The sequence below is a fragment of the Solanum stenotomum genome, chromosome 10, assembly GCF_019186545.1.
Source record: "Solanum stenotomum isolate F172 chromosome 10, ASM1918654v1, whole genome shotgun sequence".
NCBI classification, from domain to species: Eukaryota; Viridiplantae; Streptophyta; class Magnoliopsida; order Solanales; family Solanaceae; genus Solanum; species Solanum stenotomum.
In genome coordinates this window covers 55,608,500-55,626,539 of record NC_064291.1, presented here as the reverse complement: position 1 = coordinate 55,626,539, position 18,040 = coordinate 55,608,500, and the positions used below count along the sequence as shown (strand labels likewise).

Here is an 18,040-nt window from a genome sequence, read left to right as displayed (position 1 = left end):
CGGCTCACAATGAACTATAATTTAAATATAAATATTAAACTCATAATGAATGTCATGAGTATACACAAAAGTTCTTTTTTAAAAAAAAAAAAAACTTTTGAAAACACTTATCATCTTTCAAGAAAATAGATTTATTTCAATAAAGAAGTCCTTTTCCTTGCGGAAAGTTCTATTTATTTTTTACCAATTAATATCTTGTTATAATCTTTAGTTCTACCTCGATATCGGTTATCCAATTTGAATAGATTCTCTTTATTATTATAAATATAAATTTTTTATTTTCTAGTGTCCAATACGAAGCTCGAAAAAAAACAGTTACACGTGATAAAAGAAGTTAGTCATTCAAAAGCGCACTTATGGATCCACCTCAAATCTATAATGGAATATATTAGTCAAATATATGTTTTAATAAGAATTTTTTTAGTTGGAATAAAATATAGGGAGTGGATCTAAGGATTCACTTTAAACCGATTATGAATCATCACTAGGTTTGGTAATCAAATATTGGAATCACTACAGTGAATTTTATAATATATTCAAAAACTAAGTTGGACTCATCAAGAGTATGATAATATTATATATAATGTTAGGTGACAAATTCATTTGGTAGTCACTTTCACATTTTATGTCTCAAATTTCAACTTTTTGGTGTTGTGGGGGTGGAAGGGACAAAAAGACAGGGAATCAATTATTGTTGAAGATCCAGTTTCAATGACATGTGTCATCATCATATTTGTGTTAAGAGTAAACATGACAAACATCTTACATAATATTATATTTTTATTTTCCAGTGCATCAAGACTTGAACATATAAGGAAAAAAAATAAAATCAACTAGAGTACATGTGTTTCTTCATTTTCTATTTGAATTTTCAAATCACCTGACCCATTAATTCAGCATTCATTTTCCATTTGAATTTTCGAAATCACCTGACCTGATTAATTCAGATTTGCCATAGGTAGAATACATTCAAGAAGAAGACGCTCTCTAAGGGGAGTTCCTCCATTCTCAGGGCTTGAACCAAGACTGATTAAGGACGTTCGAATGTTAGTTTTCATACTCCTGGTTAAATAAATTGATTTATTGGATCTTCAAATAACAACTCTACTAAATGGAGGAGAAACATTAGGACAAATAATAAAATGAGATAGTAATGAGGTAAAAATTGTATTCAAAAGCTAAAGAAAAGTAACAATGGTGAAAGCTTTTCTATGGGTTAGAAAATGTATCAGCCCTGCAATTCATTCAATTACACTCTGTTTATTCTTAAACCTTCAAAGAAGCAAAGACTTAACTGGCATCTCACTCATATATAAAGCACCAGAAAATATGTGCAGCTCACCTAGTTGACATCGTCCATCAAGACAGATCCACTCATGGGAAACGAACTAGCCTATTTACAGCCGAGTCCAATGCATCTACGTTTCTCCGGATGATTTTCCTTCAAGGTATCAAGGAATCACAAGAACATACAGAACACATGATATATTGATTGGTTCTAAACAGTCATACTATGTCATCGCATGGAGCAAGGTGCCCAGGAATTCTGGCTCAAGGCAATAAACGAAAAACTAATGATATAAAAAGAAAAACAATGAAACGAAACCTGTCAGTCCACTGGCTAATTGCCAACTGCAGGACAAGAATCAGCATTTCATCCTATAGTCAAACTTTAAACAAAGAATTGGTGGTCGTGCATATGGAGACTTAAAGAAGAAATAATGTCTAACATCAAACCATAATCACATGGAAAGGATACAGCTGTGTTGCAAGATTATCAATTCCTTTCATTTCCTCGTTCAATCTGCAACGAGAGAGTTAGCTCAGAAAGATTCGCCAGAATAGTAGATTTTTGGAATGGGGGATAAAGAGAGGTGTAATTATACTATTTGATGCAAAAATAAACCCGATTCGAAACATGCAAGTTATATGTTCCCTTTATTAGAGGCTTGACGAATTGTTTTCCCAAACCAAACGTATATGATTACCATAAACATCTAAGATGATATACCATCTAAACATAATAGGTAAACTAACTTGGTGCTTCCTCCCAACTTCCCCTTACGGTGAGAGCCGGATAGTGTCTTTTTTTCAGGAAGGTACTACAGGGACTTGACTAAAGAATACAAAAAATACTACCTTAAGCAAGAGTTTATGTAACGGTTTCCTTTAGTTGCTGCATCAAGTGCTGCAAGATAAACAGCCAAACATTAATACTAGTGCAGCTCAACTTTAGTACATCACTTAAAACATGTGAATAAGGTATTAATGAAATGTGAATGCATTTAATAAATTAAAATGAGGAAAGGAAAGATCTGGAATTATATCACATAAAACTTGTCTTTCACTTTGGTAAGTATCCTCCTATTACATAACACACTGGTAGCAATCATCAATATCAAACATCTTATGTTAATTATGATCACATTTTAATATATAAAACTTTTTTCCCTAGAAAATCGAATCTAGATATCTGAATCTAATCTCATTTCAACTTCACTCCTTATTTGGCTTAACTTCCTGTGCATATATTCTTATCTTACTTATACTTGTGTCTTTTCTTTTTAATCTGGTAAAGTAAAATTTCATTAACAATTGCATCCAGTAGATTCTAAAAATTACAAGCTGGAGCAAAAACGTTAGCTCCTGGAAACAATGGACCTTCTATAAACCTCCTAGGGAGCTAACAAATTCAAAAGCTAAATAAAATTATTTGCACTGGTGGTTGTTACTCCAGATTTGTGAGCCATCTGTATTTCAGTATATGGATAGGAAAGGGGTTTCCTTCAAAGCATCTTCTATTTTTTCTAACACAGGCACCAAAGAATAGAAGCTGGGAAAAGTTTGCCAATTTCCCAATAGACTTCCTTACATTCTGTTACTTCTACTTATCCTAAATCTCTTACTCTCCAGAGTAATTCTCCATAATTCAAGTTTTTGGTTGACACCCTAACTAGTTTGTCCTTGTGGTAAATAAGGAGACAGCCAAAAAAAATAACTATGGAGAAAATTGGTCAAGAGAAATCCAGGCGTCTCATGCATAATGCAACTGGGGTTAGCAGAACAGAGATAAACCTCTTGCAGTCACATCTAGGATGAAGTTTGAATTAATGATCTCAGGCAAAACCAAGTGTCCTCATCTTCTAGAACAAGGATTACTAAAGCAACAAAGAGAGAAATGGACAAGTAGACAGGAATCTCCACTTATCCATCAATTCTTCCACTTTGCCTACAAATAAGGCTGGTACATCCATGTTACCAACTTATGACAGTTAAATTCTGAATAAACCTAAGAAAGTTTTCTTTTAGAATATTGATGAGCTGCATGTTTCCAAGAGAACTGATAGATAAGAGCGCAATACTATGTTGGATCTTGTGTTTATCTTACCTCAAAACAACAAATGTTGGATCTAGCGTGAGGTTAAACACTGTCATTCTTAGTATGTTGAATAAACAATGAACGAACAACAAGCAGAATAAAAGAAAAACTATTGATGTAAGGACATCAACAACTGAAGATGAAGAGGTAAAAGTATATACCGCATTCTTGAACTCGTCCTGCTGCATCACCAAAGCAGATCATGTGATCAACAGAAGTACTAGTAACCTGCAAAATCATGCTATCTCCTTTAAACATGAACAGAACACACACACACGTGAAAAGAAAAAAAAAAACTCTAATATCAGGTGTGGAATGCATGAAGTCCACTAAATTGTAATGCTTTTTGGCAATTTGCTGTTCATAATTACATGGCACTATGCCATCTATCCCTTAGAATTGCACTTTGCCATCTAGATTCCCCCAAAACTCTCACTTAGTCATCCTTTTCGGCAGAAGTCGCTAAAAGATTGTCATATGACAGTCACATGCCATATTAAGGATAAATAGGTAAAATAGAACTAATTCTTCCCCATAAGATTGACACCTCAAGTATAATCCTCATCCAATCGTTTCTTATTATAAAGTAATATTTTATTAATCTTGTGGGAGATGAACTCCGTATACAAGCAATCTATCAGAAAGAAGAGAACTAATGGTTCTCTATGAAAGAGACCTAATCATTTATACAGACAATAATCTCTCGGGCACACAAAAAATTAAACAAAAGCAAAGACATGTCCTAATTGGTAAACTTGCATTCCACCCCTTCAAGTGTTCTTTCCTTTCCCTCCAAAGTACCATATAAGTGCCACTGGAGCAACATTCCTAGCTCTCCATCAGGAACATAACAGTCACATGACCTGAAACCCAAGTGCAATATCCCAAGAGAAGATAGATAACAAAGTATAACTCTCGGCATAATAAACAACAAAGTACCAAACCGTTTAAACTACAAGTGAAAAGTGTCAAGTGTGATGCTAAGAAGAGATAATATCAGAATGCTATGAATTGAAAAAACCTTGCTATCTACCCAGATGAAAACTGATTCCAGTTTAGAAATTTTACCAGCAAAATGCACAATCAAACAGCAGGCAAAGAGCCTAGACACCATGTAGCCCGCTGATCATCATACACATATTCTATCCAACTACTCATTTCAGTTTACCATTTTTACAAGCAAAATGCACAATCAAACAGCAGGCAAGGAGCCTAAATCACCATGCAGCTCGTTGATCATAGTAAACATGCTTTTACTATCCAACTACTACTACTACGCTTAAATCCCAAGCAAATTGAAGATAAGCTATATCTATCCTCAATATCCATTCCGCTTCGTTATAAATCGTGGGTTCTCTAAATCTCACATTTCTCTCTCCACTGATCTACAATCATCTCAAACCAAATTAAAAAAAGACTCTCTTTTTATCAGTAACCAAATTAAAAAGAAACTTGTCAAACACTGAACCTGATGTAGAACTAAAGATAATTACTTTCAGATAACACTATCTAAAAGCTACGCACTATTTGCAGCAGTGGCCTCAACACCACGGACTACTGAGATTATGAGGAAATGCTTAAATTAAGGACAGAAAGCAGAAACCTCTGATAAAGTTGATCGAAGAGAAGCAAAAAGTGAAGTATAGCTATGGGCGATCGCCATAGAATCTCTCTCCACAACTTCGATTGCTTTCAGTATTTCTTTGCCATTTAAAGACGACGATGTTTGAGATTCCGCATTTTCGTGATCACCACATTCCCCTCTTTGTTGTGCTTCTTCTTCTCCATCTTGTTCTGCTCTGTTATCGTCGGAATTCAGCTGATTCTTCTCCTCCTTCTCTGGAACTAGGGTTTGGTTCGATTCCATTTTCAGATTATCAATTTCGGGTCGAATTGCGCCCCAATTTTCTGAAACATTTTGTTGGGCTTTCGTATTCTGAAAGCGAACAATAATGGGCCTCAACTTCAGCCCAGAACCTAAAGCCCACTTTCTTTTGTAGGCTGTCCTACATAGAGCTCATGGTCCACTTATCATAGTAACGAAGTTAGAAATTTCGTTAGAAATGTTCAAGATTTAACATATATGTATGAAAATAATTTTTGACCTATATACTTCGTATAATCTTCTATATACATGGTATAACTTTTCTGCAAAGGGTGTCCTGTCTAACTGGCCACTTTGAGCTATATGTGGCTACACCACTGACTTATCGATTCCGATTTAATTTGTTTGTCCTGTTTTGATTTGATACGGAGTTTAAGAAAGTATGAAAAATTTTTGAATATTATGGTTTTAAGTTAAAGATATGTCAAATATACTAAAATGTCATTTAATCTCGTGATTTTAAACATGTCATTTTGTAGATAATTGAAATTAAAGAGTTACAAAAATCAAACAAAATATTCTTTTTGAAGCAGACTAAAAAAAAATGGATCAAACAAATTGAATCGAACGAGGTAACTATTATATCGGAATTTTAAATTTCTCTACTAACATATAAAGCCAAATATTTTTTAACTTATCAACAATAACATACTTAGTGTAAATTTCATAAGTGAAAATGAAAAAAGTGGGTGTCTATCAAATCTTACCTCTATCTTATAAAGATTTAGAGGTTATTTCTGATAAATTCTCGACTAACAAATGAAATAACAATATTCTCATTTCTTTTTGTTAAAAAAATGAGGTATTTCCATTTCTTTTTCTTAAAGAGCATATAATTGTAGAGATTCTTTGCTTTGGTAAATGGGATGGAACAAAGCCAAAAAATTAAAAATAAATAATTGGCAAATATTGTGAAGCCCGTAAGGTATGCACGTTTTAGTGATCGTGCGTGACTGCAACTTCATAATATTAATATATTTTTAAAAATAATAATATTAAAGGGGTATTTATTATAAAATTAATTTAAAAAATTAAAATTATAATAAAATAAGATATAAGGGGTGAACCCACTCCTAAAATGTACTGCCACGTGTAATACTATAAAAATGTCAAAATAAAAATATAACATAAGATAACAAATAGTATAAGGCGGGAATACAGTTCCAAAAAAAACATAATGTGGACCACACGTATTTTCAATTTTGAACTTTTGAAAAGGAAAGATAAATAAATACAAAAATTACGCACAATCATAAAAGGAAAATCCATCAAATTTTGACAGTAATTCATTTTGGGAGTGGGATTGGGCGATTTAAGGTAGAGAAAAACTCGTTCATATTTAACTAGAGTTTTGAATTCGATTCTTGATAAAGAAAGCATTATTTTTTAAGATGAGATTTTTTGAGTGAAATGTTAATTAATCATACTCAAAATGAGTAATTATATAAAACAGAAAAAAAAATTAGCATGGGACTTGAAACTTTTTATTTGAAGATAAGAGATTTTGTTGAATAACATCAAATAAATTTAATTTGTTAATTTATTTGTGCGTTCTAAAGTTTAATTATGTAACAATTTATAAGTTCGATTGATATAACGATAACATGCAGAAGTCTGCAACATGTAACTTGTTATAGGTTAGTGTCTAAGGTTCAAGTGTTGCTAGCATGTCAACACATTGTTAAACTGATAAAATTTGCAATGTTAAAAACAAGATTATCAATATGATCTATAGAATATTTAAATTAAACTACATGATAAATATTAAAAATATCTATATTGATAACTTTGATAGATAATTGATTAATCGCAAAACTCGTATAAAGATAGAACAAATGATCAACTTATCATACTTACGAATATGAGAAAAAAAAAGGGGAAAAGCTTGAACACGAAAAGAAAAACTTGATTATAATATTTTTATATTAAAATTTAGACTATTATTTTTTAGTTTAATTTTTTTTTAGTTCTAAAAATAGAAAACGAAAACCTGAAATTCAAAGACGAAACCCAAAAGAATTCCCAAGAAATAGGGGCCCTTTGCAATGTCATCATCGTCGCTTTGCTTGTAAAAAAAAAAAAAACCGGTATTTCAAGAACAACCAAAACCCAAAAAAGGGCTTTCAAATATCACAGATTCAATCTCTACTTTACAAAACTAAGTGAAATGATTCACCAATTTCTCGATCCAGTGGTTTAATTAGCTTCAAATTTTCAAGATCTCTTACATTTCAGCTCATTCTGGTTTGTAACTTACCAACATTATCAACTTTTTTTTGGTAATATAAGGGGTTTACTTGATGTGGGGTTGTTCAAAATGTGTTCTTTTTTAGTTTTGGGTTGTTGGGAGTTCTTGATTTTTGGTGGTTTTTGGGTGTGAAGTTGTTAAAGTTTCTTGCTTTTTCATATTTTGGGTGGAATAATTGATAATGTACTTGAATTTTTTCATAATGGGGGGAAATGGGAAAATGGGTGTTGATTGTTTCAGCATTGTTGTGTAGTGTGTGTGTGTGTGAGGTTTCTTGATTAGGGGTATCAAGTTTTGTTCTTTAATAAAAAATCTTGTTTGTTTTATTTAAATCTGGTTGAGATTGTTGTCTGTTTGTATGTAGCTGCTCATTCTAGCGCAGTGTGTTTTGGGTGTTAATTGTTAAAGTTTCTTGCTTTTTCACATTTGGGATGGAAAAATGCACTTGAAAGTTTTCATTAAGGGGGCAAATAGCAAAATGGGTGTTGATTGTTTCAGCATTATTGTGCACTGTGCGGCGTGTGTGTGAGGGAGTGAAGTTTCTTGATTAGGGGTATCAAGTTTTGTTCTTTTAACCAAAATCTGCTTTGTTTTAGTTAAATCTGTTCTTATGGAGCTGCCTATTCTAGCTTAGTGTTTATTTTGTTTTAGTTAAATCTGTTCTTATGGAGCTGTCTGTTCTGAGTAGTATTATTCTTTTAATTTTTCCTTATCCTTTAAATGACTTCACATAGAGCTAAATGGATATTGAGGATTATAGCTGACCCCGACATGCTTGGGATTATGTCACAGTAATTGTTGTTACTTCTTTCACGGAAGTATAAATATAATATTTGGAAGATGTTTCGTTTAAGTTGTTTTCTACCACTCGGTTATGGTGTTAATTTACTAACGAAATCTAGTTGATTGATCTATAAATTAGCTCCCACGATAGTTGGGAATGATATGAAGACTAACTTTTGCTGAGAATGCATGTTTTTGTGAGCTTTGTTGGTTTGAATCCAACATTTCAAGCAGAAGGTTTCTATCAATAGTTTAATTTGCTTAATCCACATTAAACTTTTCTCCATACAAGAAAATAATTCTAAGATGGTAATGATGTACTGTTTTTCTTAGTCTTCAATTTGACATTACGTGCAAGAGCACAAGTATCATAAATATTTTGATTGTGGATCCAAGATGGGTTTTTCAAACTAAAACCCACATTGCTAAAATTGGTAGCTTCACTATAATAACAATAAGAACTTCTTTCTGGGGTAAGTACAATAACCAAAAGAACTTTCTCTTGGGAAGTTAATAAGCATAAGAATTTCTTTCCTTATTAGTGACGAATTGTCGATCTACTTATGTGATTGATTTTGAGATCCTTGGCAGTTGACATCCATAGTTCTTGATCCTTCAAAATGAGACAGAATAAGATTCTAGTGAAGATAGATAGACACTCATGAAGAAAGAACTATGATGTCTGATAGTGCTCATAACTCATTGTGAATCCTAATCCAAGACAAAAGATTTCCTGTCCAGATGGAAAATGTCAGACAATTGAACAAAGGAATCTGTTCTAATGGAATAATATGTATAGTCACACAGTTCCATGTGCAAAGCATTGTTTGGTCATTCAATGTCAGTGGACAAATAAAGATATGCATATGCTGTTTTTATTTGACAAAAATAACATTTGTCTAATCTCATTGTAGTTGTGTACTGTCATCTCTATTTGCCTTTCGTTGCTTTTGGCTGAAGAATAGGCTTTAATGTAGTCATGCTAGTATATTTCGTTCCAGTAGTTTGATCATCGCCTTTTCAGTTACCTAAAAGTGAAAGGACTTATATAGTAACATATTCTTGTTTGTTTACTAGCAGTGCTCTCTGTAGTAATCCTGCAAAAGCATATATCAAGTTTATCATGAATCCAGAAGCCGCAACTGAAAATGGAGACTCAACCAGTTTAAACGAAATTCTTAACTTCAAAGGGGCCGCAGAAGGTAAACCACATCTGAAGTTTTTGGTATCCTCAGTCCTTTCCCTATATTATCCAACTATTGGAAAATTACTTTACTCTGTTTTAACAATGTAATATAGAATTTGACCATTGGGCAAAACAAAATCTCAGTTCCAGAAGATTTAATTTGTTCCTTCCCGTTTTTCCTTTTCTTTTCCTTCCCTTACTATCTCTTTAGTTAGTTGGCTGAACACTGGAAATGTTAAAACAAGATGTAATAGTTTTACATCGGAGCTGCCCTCACTTAAGGATCTCAAATTTGGTCTAGTTTACCTATTCAGGTTTTGTTTGAGCCTTTTCTCAACTTCATAGCTGGTGTCTGTTAAATTTTCTAACAGTTATCATGTAGGAAATTTGAAGTCTATTTTGGCATTTCTGATTTCCTTAGTTCCTTTCATTAGACAGTTTCACCCTCATATATTCTTTTCATTACTAACCATTGTTTTGTTCCTGTCACACCTTTGCCAGGCCGTCAAAAACAATTCCACAACTTAGTCTGCACTTTACCAATTCAAGAACTTTTATTACAACCAGATAGAGATTCATTACCTTTCCCCGGAATTTAAGGCCTAGTACTCCGTCTCTGCACAACATCCAACTATCTTTGAACAGCTTTTTTTTTTGCATGGAAGTTTGCATAAAATAGTGCATCAGAAATATCTCTGTGTTGTGTCATGTATGGATTCTTTTAGAGCATTAGTCAATGGTAATCTTTCTGCAGTAGATTTACTTCTGTCACTTACTTAGAGCTTTAATTTTCAGATAATCTTACTGAGAGTAAATTGTTTGATGGAATCCAATCTAAGCACGGTTTGGCTGATATTCCAGCTGCTAAAATCTCAGAATTGATGAAACTAAACAGCTTAGAGGTAAAGCTGGAATGGGTCTTCAGCTTGGTGTTAACTCACTTTCTTTTATATTGTTTGTGCCGTCTTCGGATTTCCTTAGTTGAACTGACTTTTATCTTCAGAGTGCTTCCACTCATTCACTTTTCAGTGTTGTGAGTAATATTTTGGATGACAGCATTGAGAGAAAGAATGGGGATATACCTCAGGTATGGCAGATAAACTGAAAAGGGTGACAGGAAACTGAACAAATTTATTTCTGCTGGATTCCATTTGGTACTTAATGTACTTACTGATATCCTTTTACTACTTGTTAAGTGTGTGGCCTCCCTGGTGAAGTTAGTCGTACAAGAGATTGAAGAACGAGTTTCAAAACAAGCTGATAATTTGAGAAAGGTACAAGTGTTCCAATTATCAGTACTGATTAATGAACTTCATGCAAAGGGCTTACAAATTGCGGATCTCTTGGGGTATTGCAGCAAAATGGGTTGTATAAGTCTCGTGAGGAGAGATATCAATCAAGAGTTAAAGCACTCGAAACCCTTGCATTGGGGACCACTGAGGAACATGAGGTACTATAAGTATCACTATTGATAAAAAAATGTTTATTTCTTCTTCTTTTTCTATCTATTCTTTTGTTGAACTCTCGTTTCATACAATCTTCCAGGTTATCATGAAGAAGCTTCAACAGATAAAGGTGCATATATAGATTTATCAATAAGTTACTAATTTCTGACTTGTAAGAGCATGCTTTTTTTTCTCTTCACAAAGTTCGGGTGCTGAATATATTGGATGTTCTTACTGAATATGTACTATGAGCCTATTTCATACTAAGTCTGTGGAAACACTGATAATATTGAGAGTTTTTGGCAATGTTCTGTTCTCCTGTATTACTTTTGGCACTAAAAACTACCTTAGTGATGTGTTAATACAATAGTATTTCATGGCTGCCAATGAGTTGGAATGTGGGAGATGCCTGCTTTAAGGTTAATGACTTCAATAGTCTTTCATAGCTTCCAATGAATTGCCAAAGTTCTCTTGATTCTCTATTCTTGGTCACTTTAAGAGTTTCTCTACTGTTTCAGATATTCCTTCCCATATGAGTTTGGTCCATTGATTTGACAAGATTCTGGAATAAATTATCTGCATGATCGAATTATAGAAAAAACCTACTTGGGCTATCATGCTACCTGTTGCTGGCTTGTTTAATCATTTCTGTTATCATTGCTAAAGTATTTAGTAGTACTCGTGTACTCTTTTATTGGTTTGAGGTTAAGAAACTCCTCAGTTCATTTACTGTATGACTATCTCTCAGTCAACGTGCTCACAGTATATTTCTTTTATTATTTCCTACCTGGTGTCCAAAACCCACAAAGAGGCCCAACTACATCCAGATTTGCTCTGGAAGTCCCACACTTAATAAAGGCACTCTATACCTAAGATTCGAACCCGAGACCTTTGGTTAAGGAGGAAGGAGTACTTACCACTCCACCCCAACGTTTCACTATATCAGTTACAAATAATGATGTATTTAGCACTCCTTTGCCTTTTACATGACTCAGTTGCTAATGCGGAGTCAAATAGTTTTATTATGATTCTCTTTAACAATTTGTATTAATAATTTGATTTTAGAATGTGTGATAGTACTTTCTACATTAGGTTCTAGATATAATGAGTTTGGTGAACACAATGAATGTCTAGAGGAAATAAACCCAAACATTAGATCAAACTTAGAGGCTCAAACTTTGTCATTTTTTTTTTGCGATGGGGGATTAATTCACCAATGCATTATATGATAGAACTTTCCTCCCTTGTTTCACTTGTTTATTGTTGTGACAGTTAATTAGCATGCCTGATACAGCAACACGTTGAATTGACAATGTAGCAATGTTGTCATGTGGTTCTGTTTTACTGTAGATGTAGTCCAACTAACTTCTCTTTTATAGATAGAGAAGGCCAAAATGGAAGAGAAAGAAAAACTTCAAGAACAAGATTTAATCAGGTTAATGGAAGATAATGATCACTATAAGATGCAAATATCCTCATTGGATACTGAGCTTGAATCATCCAAACACGCACATGAAAAAGATCGATTACAACTGGAAGCACAACTGGAGCAAACTCGAGTTGAATCAGAGAACAAGATACTGGAACTTCAATGTCTACTGAGTGAATCAACCAAGAAAGTACAAGAACTTGAGGCCTTTTCAGAATCCAAGTTGGTGAAATTGAAAAGGAGAGAGCTTGGTTACAAACACTTCATAGACTCTCATTTTGGATCTCTGCAGGTTTGCATCTGAATTTACTCTTAACAGCTCATACTACAAGTTATTAGGAATATGACATTCTTAAAAACTCAGGAATTGAGGATATCATCCGAGTCTATAAGGCAGGAGGTGATGAGGACCAAGGAGATTTACGTTGAGGAACTTAGCCACTTTGGTCAGGACGAGAGCTGAATGCTATGATTACATCTGTACTTCTTCATCCGGAAATCTTATCTCTAAGCACGTATTCTTGATTAACAGGGTTCAATCTTAAGGGGTTGGTTGATGCTGCTCAGAATTATCACACAGTTCTTGAAGAAAATAGGAAGTTGTACAACCAAGTTCAAGATTTGAAAGGTTAGTCAGATGGAATGTGAAAAACATAGTTATTTAAGTGTAGCATGGTGTTTCCCTAACATAATGTCATTTTGTGATAGGTAACATTAGAGTTTACTGTAGGATAAGGCCATTCCTTCCTGGTCAAAGCCAAAAATTGACAACCATAGAGTACATTGGTGAGAATGGTGAACTGGTTGTTACTAATCCTTCAAAACTGGGGAAAGATAGTCACCGTCTTTTCAAATTCAACAAGGTCTTTGCACCTGCCGTTACTCAAGGTTTGATAATTTTGTTTATCAGCTTGATATTCAGATTAAGTACCTAATATAGAAACATCCTTTACTTTCATCTTGAAGGAGAATAAAAGAAAGACATTACCTTTTTAAAATGCTTGCCGTTTTCTAACTCTAGCATATTTCAGAGGAGGTGTTTCGAGACACTCAGCCATTAATCAGGTCTGTTTTGGATGGGTACAATGTCTGCATCTTTGCTTATGGTCAGACTGGTTCCGGAAAAACATATACCATGGTATGCCCATCTTTAGAAAATTTGTTTAGTAGATACCAATGGCTATTCACTTCTACTTATCCTAGTCCATTTTGATCGCCTTCAGAGTGGGCCCAGCATGTCATCCGTGGAGAATTGGGGGGTCAACTACCGAGCTCTGAATGATCTATTCAACATCTCCCAGAGTAGGAAAAGTTCCATTGCATATGAAGTTGGTGTTCAAATGGTTGAGATATACAATGAGCAAGTGCGAGACTTGCTCTGCAGTGATACTTCTCAGAAACGATATCCTTGTTAAAAAAAATCTATTTGTGTTTTTGATACATTGGCTGTTTTCATTTACTTTGTTCATGTTATACATATTTATTTCCGTGGATCATTAGTGCTATATTTTTAAGTTTTCATTTTCAATAGTTAGTGGAAATGTCAGAAATATGTATGCCATATATTTCCTGATGTTTTCTTTAACTTGCGCACACTTGGGATTTGGAGTACTACTCAACCCAATGGATTAGCTGTCCCTGATGCTAGCATGCATCCAGTCAAATCAACTGCAAATGTCTTAGAATTAATGAATATTGGCCTAATGAATAGAGCTGTTGGCGCTACTGCTTTAAATGAAAGAAGCAGTCGGTCACATAGGTCATCTCTTATACTATTACTTTTTATCTCAATTCTGAACTTTTTTTCTGTTTGTGCATCATGCTTATTTAACTCATTATGATGCAGTATCCTCACCGTTCACGTGCGTGGTATAGACTTGGAAACAAATGATATTCTACGAGGTTGCCTACATTTGGTAGATTTGGCTGGCAGTGAAAGAGTAGATCGCTCTGAAGCCACAGGGGATCGTTTGCGAGAAGCACAACATATAAACAAATCATTATCTGCTCTTGGGGATGTGATATTTGCATTGGCACAAAAAAGTTCTCATGTGCCATATAGAAATAGCAAACTAACACAAGTTCTTCAAAGCTCTCTTGGTAGTTAAAAACATTTTCTGTGTTGATTCAAATTTAAATATATTGTTTTACTCTGTAAATGAGTTTTACTTCTCTTTCCTATTAAGCCTTTATTTATTTTATTTCACTCATCTCATGTTACAGGAGGCCAGGCAAAGACACTTATGTTTGTACAGCTCAATCCTGACGTAGAATCCTACTCAGAAACCATTAGCACCCTGAAGTTTGCTGAGAGGGTGTCTGGAGTGGAGTTGGGTGCAGCTCGGAATAATAAAGAGGGCCGGGGTGTTAAAGAGCTTATGGATCAGGTACCTCACAACACGTTCTAGTAAATATCAATAACTCAGTAGATAATGTTCTTCTAGTTGCTCTTACTTTTTCTCATTGCCTGCATCTACATCTGTACTGTCTACTTATTTTTTGTGAATCCGACATCACACTTGTGCATCTATGATTAAGACCCGTTTTAATACTATCTTGTACGCTTAGCTCTTCTCTAGAGTACACTAGATTTATGATGGTTGCAATGTTCCTATTTTCTTTGCTATGGTCATGTACAAAGTATTGCTGGTAAATTTTCAGGTAGCTAATTTAAAGGACACAATTACCAAAAAGGATGAAGAAATTGGGCGGCTGCGGGTTCCCAAAACCAGTGGCAACGGTGAGAGGCGTAGTGTGAGCTCAACCAGGCATAGCTCTGCCTCTCCAAGAAGGCAATCTTTAGGCGGTCCACGAACAAACCAAATTTCTGGAGAGAGAAGCTCAAAACCTACTCAGAAAGCTGCTTCTGACGTGGACAATAGTTCTGAATACAGCGACAGACAATCTGACACTGGTTCTCAGCAATCACTGGATGACTTTAGGCATCACAGAGATTTCTTTAGACAATCCAGGCTTGCTGTAGTAGATGCTGATCTAAATCTGGGTGAAGACGCTGATTCAAGGGCTACTGCGAGAGGAAGTCAAAATCCTAACGAAGACGTGGTGCTCATCGGGTTTGATGATGCAGATTCTGAAGAGAGATTAAGTGACATATCCGATGGTGTACTTTCAATGGGAACTGAGACTGATGGTTCAATCAATAGTATTGTAGAGTACACTCTTTTCCCAGAAACTACAAAGCCACCTTCAGAGACCCCTGAGAAGTGAGTATTCTACAAATATGACATCTCTGATAATCATTTTGTCCAGTCTTGCCTTACAATTAGATAACTTTTTTCTTGAATGTTGATTCACTTATGGATCTCTAATTCCCATTCCCCGTGATGACCTCAGGTTGATATATCAGCATATCTTGTATCTTTGTGTTAAAAATTTGCTTTACCTGCCTTTGTATTAACATTCTCCTTATTTCTTTTTCCTTTTCTCATATCTTGATCCATATTTTGTCTTCACAGAAAATCAACATCAGGTTACATTCTGAATGAGCATTTCTTATAGTTTAAAGTCACAATTCCTGTTTCCAGTTTAAATGTACTTCATGACTATTAGATCACATCTCTTCTTAGTACAGTATTTTGTCGAAGATAGCTTATAGTTGTTTGGGAAAAGCAGAATGCTAAGTTTTCCTGTTGAACTTGTTGTTAAAGACACCCAAGGCACTCATCAAATTTAAAATGACTTATTTATCTCTTTGCTGGTGAATGATTCAGGCCCTCTATACCTGCTAAACTTCCACGGCTCACACAAAAGACTGTGCAAACAGGATCTTCTCGGATGTCACTGCAGAAGAGCACCCCTAAAGTCCCGAGTATGTGATTCTCATATGGTTTTTGCCTTTATTTTCCTTCTTTGTTAATGCTCTCAAGTTAGAGAAGAGAAATGACAATCATTCCAACTTTTTCTTTTTCCTTTTTATGCTTCTCAGGTTCTAAAAAACCTCCTTCCGGAAACACTTCTGCAGTTAGGTCTTCCAAAAGATGGCAATAGTACAGAAGTAAAATTGTGGAAGAGGATAGACACTTGACGATCCTTCTTTGTAGATTAGACTGTAGACACGATTGTTGTGTCATCTTCCATTGTTGTGGAAGATGTGTAGGAACTTCAGCTTGTAGCAAACTGCACTGATCAGATTGAATTTCTTAGGTGTATTTGCTCCCCGCCTCCCCCTACTCGAAGTGGAGGAGGAAAGGAGGGTGGCATGGGGTTTGACATTGTGTAGTGTGTACATGTAGCTCTATTTAAGAACTTGCTGATGCATTTTTAGGCTATGAAATAGTGTTGACTGGTAACTTCTGTTTGATTATGATGCTTACTGTGAAAGGAAGATCATGCTTGACTTTGATTATTGTTTTGAGCACTTGCTAAAGAGCTGGAAAAGAAATCACTCATATCCAAACTGGCTTTCTTGTGGTTGCTCTCTTTATGCCTAAGCCTCAGTAGAGTAGATAGAGTTACTCGATATCTGTATTGATGAGAAATAGCATGCATTAAAAAAAGAAAAAAATGACAAATATACTCCCGAATTATCGTAAATGGTATGCAGATATCCTCTGTCATACTTTTGAGACATTGGTGCCCCTGCCATCAAAAAACTAGAGCATATATGCCCTTCACTCTAACAGAAGACTAAATAGGAACACATGGCACAATCTTATCCGTCGATCCAATATTTAATAAATGTCGATCGGTGGATAAGATTATGACACGTGTATGTCCGTTTGTATAAAGGATATATATACTTTAGTTTTTGGACGGCAGGGACATCAATGTCCAAAAGTATGACAGAAGGTATCTCTGCATACCATTTACGATGGTTCAGGGGTATATTTGTCATTTTTCCCTTAAAAAACAAACTAGCTCGAACACGACTATTTTATAAAAGGGAAAAAAGACAAATATACCCCCGAACTATCGTAAATGGTATGCAGATACCTTCCGTCCAAAAATTAGAGCATATATACCCTTTATACTAACGAACATACACATGTTATAATCTTATCCACCAATCGACATTTATTAGATATTGGATCGACGGATAAGATTGCGCCATGTGTCCCTATTTAGTCTTTCGTTAGAGTGAAGGACATATATGTTATAGTTTTTGGATGACAGAGGCACCAATATCCCAAAAATATGACACAGGTATCTGTATATCATTTATGATAGTTCATGGGTATATTTGTCCTTTTTTCCTTATATAAAATGCTCTCAATGCCCATACTATCATGGATAGGTCTTCCACTATGTAATACTTTCCTTACTTTTACTATGTCCTCTTTGATTTTGTATTTTTCTTTTCTACTGGCTTTGATATGCATAGATTAAAATTAAGAGAGGAGAAATTATGCAAATTGGAAAATTAAATTACTCTACTTAATATACTCAATCAAGTATAGATATCTCAAAAAATGATTGACTTAGTATGGATTTTGAAAGAAGTTTTGAAACAAATAAAATCAAAACTTAAGATCAACAATATTTCAAAATGATAATAATTAATTTAATAAATTGACTTTAATATAAAGAGAGACTAATTACAAAAAAATAATCGGCAACTTGACATTTCAAAAAGTTAGGGGGAAAACTTCAAATAAAATAAATACGTATCTACACTAATATAAAAATACGAAACTCTAATGAAATGTTAGCTCAATTTTTTTTAAT

General features: G+C 34.4%; 2 protein-coding genes across 3 annotated transcripts; one reads left to right on the top strand and one right to left on the bottom strand.

Moving 5' to 3' along the window:
- Positions 1-1,125: 1,125 nt before the first annotated feature.
- Positions 1,126-5,296, bottom strand: LOC125842581 (uncharacterized). The gene is given in 6 exon segments (XM_049521889.1): positions 1,126-1,441; positions 1,760-1,804; positions 2,140-2,188; positions 3,541-3,607; positions 4,983-5,281; positions 5,284-5,296. Coding segments are annotated over 6 exon segments (540 nt in total). The 3' UTR covers positions 1,126-1,374.
- A 1,982-nt stretch (positions 5,297-7,278) lies between these two features.
- On the top strand, positions 7,279-16,718 carry LOC125843297 (kinesin-like protein KIN-14J). Of its 2 annotated transcripts, none has more exons than XM_049522517.1 (19): positions 7,279-7,508; positions 9,376-9,497; positions 10,277-10,383; positions 10,485-10,568; positions 10,678-10,755; positions 10,839-10,931; positions 11,027-11,056; positions 12,306-12,647; positions 12,720-12,801; positions 12,888-12,983; positions 13,064-13,243; positions 13,387-13,493; positions 13,579-13,758; positions 13,951-14,114; positions 14,202-14,455; positions 14,579-14,742; positions 15,017-15,579; positions 16,087-16,184; positions 16,302-16,718. In XM_049522517.1, the coding sequence occupies exons 2-19, from the start codon at positions 9,419-9,421 to the stop codon at positions 16,361-16,363; spliced, it is 2,763 nt and encodes a 920-aa protein (XP_049378474.1). In that variant the 5' UTR covers positions 7,279-7,508; positions 9,376-9,418; the 3' UTR covers positions 16,364-16,718. The 2 variants fall into 2 exon arrangements, with proteins under 2 accessions (XP_049378474.1, XP_049378477.1); XM_049522520.1 differs by having other exon boundaries at positions 7,300-7,508; positions 9,373-9,497.
- Positions 16,719-18,040: the final 1,322 nt, after the last annotated feature.